This window comes from Rhamphochromis longiceps, linkage group LG15, assembly GCF_057381845.1.
Source record: "Rhamphochromis longiceps isolate RC_006_pf linkage group LG15, R_longiceps_female_GT1.1, whole genome shotgun sequence".
Classification (NCBI taxonomy): Eukaryota; Metazoa; Chordata; class Actinopteri; order Cichliformes; family Cichlidae; genus Rhamphochromis; species Rhamphochromis longiceps.
In genome coordinates this window covers 380286-389303 of record NC_140571.1, presented here as the reverse complement: position 1 = coordinate 389303, position 9018 = coordinate 380286, and the positions used below count along the sequence as shown (strand labels likewise).

Sequence of the window (9018 nt, the reverse complement as noted above, 5' to 3'; positions counted from 1 at the left end):
CTCTGTGCTATATTAACATGATGGTAAAATAATATCAGGAGATTGGAATACAAACCTTAGTCTAACTTTTTTATTCTAATTATGCTCAGCTTGAATCAGAAGAAAAAGAAGGAAAATAAAAATTTAGCCCACATGGTAGAGGGTGGAAAATGTGTACAGTCAGAGGTTAAAGTGGATTCAGCAGATGTGGGAACATTAAAATTGGCTGTAATGGCTCAGTGTGGGGGAAAAGACTCATAACTCACAATAATTTCTATTGCTTATTGTCTATTGTGTACAGGCTGTGAGCAGCTGACCTGCTGCTCTTTTGGAGGTACACAACTTCAACCAGATGTCTCAGGGACTCAGGGACCCTGACGATTCAGTCAGTCCTTAGAATCGTCATCTCTCCATCCTCCTATGCAGCCTCCCTGTGTGTGACTCGTCACTGGAAACACTATGCTGGGTCCTTCCTGAGGCTGTAAGTCACCATTTTCTCCACATGATGGCGCAGTCAAGCTGTGCGTGAAAACAAGGAAGGCCATTGCCCTTCTTTTCACCACTGCCAAGACAAACGTCTTAACCAATCATAAGATATTCCAGTAATTTTTGTCAGTTTATTTTTGTATTTTTGGTAAAACCCAACAGTAAATGTTTATGTTTTATATCATTTACTTATAAGGTGGCGAGTTTCAAACTTTTCTCCCTCCACATCACGTAGATGTTGTTCATATAAATAATCACACATCTCTGTATGATTAAAGGACCGTGTCAATCATTCATTATCTAAGAAATAAGCACACAGACACCACACATCAGCACTGAGTGTATTACGTGATGAAGAACTGCTTTGGGAGATTTTGCTAAACAAAATATTCACCACTTACTTTTCATCATGGTGGCATATTTACTATGGAACTCCAAAGTGTTCAAAATTAAATAAATAAATAGGTCAAGATGAAATAAATAACTATGTGAATAAATAAGACACAGATATGTAATGTCAGAATGATATTGTGAATTTACAAGTGTGTTATTCTGCCTAAATATTTATGCAGTTATTTATCTGACATTAACTCTTAATGTAGTCCCTAAAAACACTAAGCTTGACTTCACAAGTTAATCCTTCAGATGTTATAATACTGATACTGGAAACATGAGTATGTTGAGTGGTTGCTATAGATCTAGTGTTTTGTTGGGAAACTAACTGATTAATGCTTTTGTAAAGTTTATTAGGAAAATATGACAATGAGCGCTTTCATCAGTGAGTTCGTTTAAATAGGCCAAACACTTATTTCAGGAAAGAATGGTGAAATTATTTTTATTTGTACACTTCCTTAAAAAAATTCATGTGGGGTTGCATTCAATTCTCAAGAACACAATTTATCACAGTTGCTCAAATTTCCACTGAAATGACCCTTCTCATCTCTCCCCTCCTTCTGTGGCACTCTTCTTTATCTGCCTCTTAGATTGTTCCCATTCAATATTGGTATCAAGTGTGAGCTCACTCTTGCTGGCTTATAGTGAAGGTATTTCCGGTCATTATATTTAGTAAATGACGTCTGTGCTGTAGATAGGTTTAACTTCTGCTTCCTGATGCCAGCTTTGTGCAAAATCTGTTTACAGTAAGATCAAACAAGATCTGCAAACTATTTCCAACAAGGCAAAAGTGTTTAAGGTTTTGCCAACAAAGTGAGCGATTTAGTGGTGGGTTTAGGGTGCTGTGCATTCAAAGGGTGACATGCTGTTTTCTATCGATTCAGAAAAAAGGTTAAAAGGGAAAAAGAAGCCCCAGACATTTACATTTTCAAAAACATTTATTAATATTTTAGAATTTGAAGTCCTTTGTCATCACATGGCATCTGTACCTGAATGGTAAATAAAATGAAGGGCATGTCCTTCCACAAAAAAAAAACTGTTTGTAACATGTAATATTTCTGCAGTGCTGTGGACACTTTCCCTTTTCCTTCCACTGTTAATGCAATCTGCAAAGTTCCGGTAAACCTCTCACTGTACATTCACGTGTCATGCTTAAACCGTCTCTGCTTGGCTCAGCTTTCAGCTTTCACTTGATGGAAGCCGTGATCCTCGCCCTCCTCAGCTTTGAGCGCAATGCTGTTCGTCCTCTTCGCCCTGCGTCTGATGGCGCGATCCGCCAGAAAGACCACGAGAACGATAAAAACCGCAGTGAAAATTATTATTCCCACCAGACCCCCCGGTGGCACTCCCCCCGAGGGCTGCCTGGTTGGATCTGGATATGGTACCGATACGGTAGTGGGAGTGTCTGGTGCCGATGTCCCTTCAGAGCTGTCGTCATCGCTTTCTACGCACTTGTATCCGTCCACTAGCACATATCCCAGAGAGCAGAAGCACACGTAGCTCCCGAATGTGTTCTGACATTTCTGTTCGCAGTAAAGGTCACTGCATTCGTCCATGTCTATGCACACGGTACTGTCCACTCTCTCCTCGACTACGTAGCCGTCGGGACAGTAACACTGGAAATTATTGTTCGGGTCACACTCCGCGGGGCATTCCTCCTTCCCGCAGAACAGCTTGCACTTATTCGCTGACTTCGGGTCCACTCGGTATCCATCATAACACGAGCACTTGTAGCTACCGTGGGTGTTGTGACACTCATGCTCACACGGACCAGACACGCACTCGTTCACGTCGACGCACTGGCCGTTGCGCGTGGAGTATCCCGCCTTGCAGATGCATTCGAACCCGCCGGGTTTGTTGACGCACACGGAGTTCTCCCCGGGACACTGCCGCGGGTCGTTGCAGTCATTGAAGTCCACGCACGACCTGCCGTCATCCGCCAGCTGAAAGCCACGATCACACATGCACGCGTAGGAGTCTCCGTTCATGTAGCAGATCTGCTCGCAGCTCAGCGCCAGACACGGGTCTCCCACGAGCTGCTGCTCGCAGGTCACTTTATTCGCAGGATTAAGGGTTTTTCCTGGTGGGCAGTAGCACGAAGGCATCTTGTTAGGACTCTCCGTGCATTTATATTCACACCCGCCTTCGTCCATCTCGCAGTTCCAGGGCGCCGGCTGCCACATCTCTGCGTAGCACAGATATTTGGTCTCAGATGGCATCCGGAGAGCGGTGCTTCCAGGAGGCGCAGACAGCAAGTCTCTGACCACAAACCCATACGGAGTGGTGTACATGACAGTCTCTCCCGGTGACTCTTCTTGACTTTGGCACATGCCAACGCTGGTGTACTCACAGAGAAACCCGGCGGCCTGATCCTGGCACGGTTTCTGGCTCCATCTGAAGTCCAATTCTGGGGAAACTGAGACGCAGCGCTGAGAAGAGCAGTTCATGTTAAAGTCTGGCAGCCAGTTTGAGAAGTCACTCTCGTCGTCTTTAGTTACCCACTCGTAGCCCCTCAGCCTGGCAACGGGGTCTGGGCAGCGGAGTGGTCGATGTAAACCGATCCAGAAGCTCCCCTTAAAGTTTCCCAGCAGAACAGAAAGAACATCGTGTGCTACAGATGAGCGCACGGTCATTAGTTGCCCCTCTTGATCTCTACATTCATTTTGCGCTCTGCTGAAATCGTTAGGGTCTCTGAACACAGCAAAACACTGGTTATTGATACAGTACCCCCCACTCGGGGCTATACTGCCGACTCTGTTCACCAGCGAGAGCAGCAGCAGGACCGCCAACTGCAGGACAGGATTCATGTTTGACCCTCGGCTGTCTTCCTTCAAGTTTATGTGCGTCCCGTCAGAGTATGGGCCTGTTTGTGTGAAGAACCCTTTAGCTGGCATTTATAGCCCATCAACTCCATGTCAGTGTCCCGACAGAGGAAGGAAGTCGCTCTTAATCAGCCGGCTGCTCCTCACTTTGCCCCTCAGCTCTCTGAGCGGGCTAGACCACATCCCCACAATTACGCACGGCTTTTACGCACTTACGCAGCGAAGCCGTGTGCACGTAAGGGGGGCGGAGGTCATCAAACGGACCCCTCCCCTCTGTTTGCAATAAACCCCTCCCATCTCTCTCTATGTAGCATGTCTGTTATCGAGCAGCATTTCTGGGGTCAGATGTTTTAACCCCGCTTCTCTCAGGTTCTACAGTTTTTACATGTTTTTTTTGGGCATTCAAGTATTACTATCTCACAACAAGGTAGAATAAGAACGAAATTAACAGCTGTAAAGAGTTGACTTTCATGTAAGACAAGAGATAAGCCTTTTAAAAGCAGAATTCCATGCATTTTTGCTTGGCTCTGTTGTTGTGTGCTCTATGATGCCCTCAGAGCAGGCCCAAGTTGTTATGGAGCCCTGCGCATAGTTTGATTTGAAGCTTTTCTGTCAGCTTGACCAAAGAGGATATATCAAATGCAATTTAACACAAACCTAAAAATCATTTTCTTATATAAAAAGGATAGAAAAGAAAAATTGAAAGACCAACTATTTGTAGGGAAAAGAGCTCTTCACTTTTCAGAGATGGAATAAAAACAACAAATATGTCATATTAAAAGCAAATGCATTTGTTAGTGATAAACATATCTCACAGGCTAGTCCATATTAATCTGTAGGAAACACTCACCCATTGTTCTGTCGTCATGGGGGAGCATCACGGCGGCTTTGTTGTTGTTTGTTGCTTCCAAATATTCTGACAGTGCTCCTGGGGACACGTGATGGAATGAGTTGAGTTTATTTTAAAAACTTATAGCAAACTGTAACTTTTGCAAGGGAACAAGACCCAAAGTCGGTCTTACTAAATGAAACAGCTAACTGAAGTGTAACAATTTTGGACTATAACTGCAAAGAAATCAGAGGTTCTGATTCATAAAGACACAATGCAGGTTACATAGCACGTCAGTGGGATATGCTGAGGATCAGAGGACATCCCTCTGACTATGTGACTAGCACAGTCCGTCGGGTCAGGAATCCATGGTTACATTTATTCCAGAAAAAGCAGCCAAATCAGTAACAACTTATCCTTATAGTATAACTTTAGCTAATGCAGCATTTTTACATTACAGGATGAAAGCATCAGGACTATGTAGGAACATGACTCACACATGAACATCACATATGTTCTCTGGTCTGCTTGTTTGAGTCTTATCTTTAATGAGGTCATAAAATACAGTAATTGTTGATGGAAACATACCTTTATCCCCCTGCATTTGTTCCCTTTGTGTTATCTTTTGCTTTTCACACCCAGAGGCGTACATCTTTTTTTTTTCACTGCTAACACTGACAATGTGTCTGAGTGTGACCCCAGCTCTGACACAGACAGCAGAAATGGTAAAACCAGAGAAATGATAACACATTTATCAAAATATTTCACTTTGGTTTGCATGATCACTGATTTATCACATGCAAAACAAGTGCACATTTATCAGCCCGTCTTGTGTGACTTTAAAGGACTCTTGAGTTCCCAAAGAGTCCTGTGGCCTTTGGACCAGTGTGAATGTTTACTGTTACGTCTTATTAGTATTTTAAGTATTTTATTTATTGAATTTTATTGTTTTATTTATATTTTGATATTACTAGGGATGATGCAATGATCGGGGACCATTCTTAATTTCGTTGTACCTGTGACAATGACAATAAAGTTTCTGATTCTGAAAGTTAACCATTTAATAGCAATTTAAACAGTGTTACACCAGGTTTGTCTAAAAAAATAAAATATGAGGAAAGAAAAAGGGTAATATTGACTCCAAAATTAGCAAAGACAGTAACAAGTGAAAGCTAACAGTTGCACAGAGTGGTATTTTATATACAAAACCATAGCAGCACAGATTTACATTCATGATCAGTCCAGATCGCTCTGTTACACAGCAAAGACCATAACATTCAACCTCGTATGATGCGAGCATTAGGATTGCACAGACATGACAAAATGTTTGTTTCTGATACACAAAGAGTCTCCATTAGAATACTATTTCTTCCCTCTTTTATTCAAGGGAATTCAAGGGAATTTTTTTATGGACATTCCTCATGTCCACAAAAAAATAAACATAAAAATCAAAGTTTTACATCCAGGGAAATCATACATAAAGAGAATTTGGCGATTCACTCCAAAATGTCTTATGTTTGGGGCCAATTTTGTGAGCAAACGTCAGTCACGGTAAGTCGTTAAGGCTACAAAGAGCAACAGTAGCTCCTTCAAAACTGGAGAGTGACCGCAAGGTTTAACTTCTCAAATACAAAAGCATTTTCTTGAGGACCAATAAGATGGATCGCCTTGTAACAGCATGGCTGTTATGAGCTTATTTGGAATGGGACTCTAGCTATAGATAAACTTTTCAGTACCATTACTGTCAGATTTCTTCCATCATAGTATCATTTATACATTACTGCAAACTGTCGGTAATTTATCCACCTGTGCCAAAATGATGTCTGAATATATCCGATGAAGCATTTGTTTCTGCTTTTCAACTTTGAATCGAATCCTGAATTAATCTGTGCCACACTATTTTAACAAACAGACTGTGCGATGATTTTTCACGACATCTTCCAACATCTTTTTGCAGTTCCATCTAATATTTAATTGAAAACTATTTTTTTGTATATTTTTCTGGATTTTGTTTGAGCAGTTGTTGAAAAATGAATTCTTGTTCTGGATATTATTACATACAATTCAAAAATATGTTTTCTTTACAAATAACTAGAAGAAAGACATAACGCTCAAGCGGCACATCGGGCCCACATGCTGAACAATGCAGGAGAGCAAAATTAAAGGTGCTGTGAGGGTTAACTCAAACAGCCTGCATGCGAAAACAATTTTGCTCAAAGTAGACAAGAAATAAATGACTCCACGCTTGTCAGCATAATTTTGGCACAAATGACACCCCATAAACTGAGCAGAATGTGTTTTAGTGGAATACAAACCATAGGCCAGTAACTGTGCTCCCATGTAGAAAACATTCAGATGAATATCTTAATGTGCAGCGTCTATACTCTAAATTTACTATGTGCCATTTATTGCAGTGCTGGGCTATGAAGCCTCTCCGCGGAGAAACCAGTGCGTTTGACTTGAAATGAAGGCTCAGCTGTGCGACTTCACAGGTTCAGTTCAAGTTTCTGGGTGTCATTTTTAATCTGCTTGTCGAAGGACAGCCTCTTGTAGGTCTCCGTGGTCACCTGCTGCAGATAGAAGATATCTATATCTGGTCGTTTGAGGGGTGGGAGTTCAAGACTGCCGCAACGTTTAAAGATGTTCCTCAGCAGGAAAACCAGCAGCACGCCAACCAGCACGATGAACACGGTGATGCCCAGGACGCTGCCGGTTTTGATGTAGGGGGGCAGTGAAGCCGGGTGAGCGCTGGTCGGCTCACCGGTTGATGTGACGCTCAGAGAGGGAGAGCCTGAGCCATCGTCTTCTTCCTCCTGCTCCTCGGACAGGCTCACGCACTTGCCATTGTCCCGCAGCTGGAAGCCTTCGCGGCAGCGACACCTGTAACCACCGAAGAAGTTTTCACACACGTGGTCACACATACGCTGAGCCTCGCATTCGTCTATATCTGTGCAAAAGTCTGTGCCGTTCACGTTGTCTTTAACGTAGCCATCGAGGCATTCGCAGCCTGCCGATGAGCTGCATCTGCAGTCCCTCTCGGTGCAGTTCAGCGTACACTTGGTGGGGTCTGACGGTGACACCATGTAGTCGCGCCGGCACACACACCGGTACTCCCCGTTGACTTTAGCGCAGTCGTGCTCGCAGGATTTACAGATCGTTAGATTTAGGCACTCTCCCTCCTCCAAAACGAAGCCGCGAAATCTGCACCTGCACTCATGGCCCTCGCGCGTACTCACACACATCTGATCAGCTGTGCATGCCTTACATTCATCCGCCTCCACGGAGCTCTTCCCCCCCTGGCCCAGGTCGTGGCCTTTGTTGCACTTGCACTGGAAGCTGTCACCCTCCCGCTGGGATCCTTGCGCGCACTCTGTGCACGGGCCCGTGGAGCAAGAGACGTTATTACGATGGAGGACGAGCCCGGTGGGACAGACGCAGCCGGGTACTGAAGAATCGCACTCGTGCTCGCAGCCTCCACCCATCACCTCACATTTCCACGGAGCTTTCAGCCACTTGTCGTAGCACAAGTGCTTCGAGTCTGGATATTTACCACCGAGCGTTCGTTCTTCAGCCGTGGTTCCCAGTGGAAAAACCTCCGAATAACCGAACTTAAAGGTCTCTAAGGTGTAGTTCACAGCTGTGCCTGGCGACGCATTCAACGGACTGCAATACTTGGTCATCTGGCAGAAAAATCCGTCCAGCTTTTGGTCTTGACACGGAACCCTCACCACTGTGGCGCCCTGTCCCTCCATCATGGAGACCACGGGGCAGTTCGGACCCGTCTCGTCGCTGCTTTGGAGCCAGTATTTACCGCTGAGTCTGGTTAGAGTCGTTAAATCACCAAGTTCTTCCTTGGAGTTGAACTGATATAAGCTTCCAAAATATTTCTCACACGTTTCTTTGGCGCCTCGAAGATCCACGGGAACGTCGAAAGCACAAAATGCATTCTTGGAACAACGTACGAGCGGAGAGAGGAGAGCTTCCTGCAGCCCGCAGAGGAAAAGCAGAGAGAAAAGAAGCATTCTCGGAATCATGGTGCCGATCTTAAAAAGGCCTCCGATTGTGACTCCGGTGGCGTGAACGTCTGTGTTTGACGACCTGAAGCTGATACAGCGGCTGAAAGCTGAGCATAGTCCCCATTTATAAAAGCGTCGACCTCTTTTTTTCTCGTCTCCTTCGTTTTTTTCCTCCCCTCAGGTCCAGGCGAGGAAGGAAGTTCAGTCGGGTCCGTCTGATTGCGCAGCCCCCACGCTCTCCAAAAGGCTTGCCCATCAAAACACGCGCTCACGAACTTTGAATAAGGTGAATTAAACCCCGCACTCTCCTCCCACCGGTGACTCTTCTCTCTCTCGATTTGTACAAAAACGGGAAGTTTAAATCTCTGAAACGACTCGAAAATCTGCCCCTCAGAAACGGACATCACATGTTGTATTTGCGATTACGCATGTTGAATTTAACGTAAAATGCCATGTTTGTATTTTAAATGATTGTGTGATATCTAAATAAGAA

At 44.3% G+C, this 9018-nt stretch overlaps 2 protein-coding genes across 2 annotated transcripts; both read right to left on the bottom strand.

The window, feature by feature from the left end:
* Nucleotides 1-1777: 1777 nt before the first annotated feature.
* On the bottom strand, nt 1778-3862 carry thbd (thrombomodulin). The gene has a single exon (XM_085383081.1). The coding sequence runs from the start codon at nt 3750-3752 to the stop codon at nt 2031-2033; it is 1722 nt and encodes a 573-aa protein (XP_085239207.1). The 5' UTR covers nt 3753-3862; the 3' UTR covers nt 1778-2030.
* Nucleotides 3863-5353: 1491 nt separating this feature from the next.
* LOC146651725 (thrombomodulin-like) lies at nt 5354-8777 on the bottom strand. Its single transcript, XM_085383026.1, has one exon. The coding sequence runs from the start codon at nt 8541-8543 to the stop codon at nt 6996-6998; it is 1548 nt and encodes a 515-aa protein (XP_085239152.1). The 5' UTR covers nt 8544-8777; the 3' UTR covers nt 5354-6995.
* Between the last annotated feature and the right edge of the window lie 241 nt (nt 8778-9018).

Excerpts from the sequence above, each read along its gene's own strand:
- LOC146651725 (XM_085383026.1), bottom strand. The coding sequence starts at position 8,543 with ATGATTCCGAGAATGCTTCTTTTCTCTCTGCTTTTCCTCTGCGGGCTG.
- thbd (XM_085383081.1), bottom strand. The coding sequence starts at position 3,752 with ATGCCAGCTAAAGGGTTCTTCACACAAACAGGCCCATACTCTGACGGG.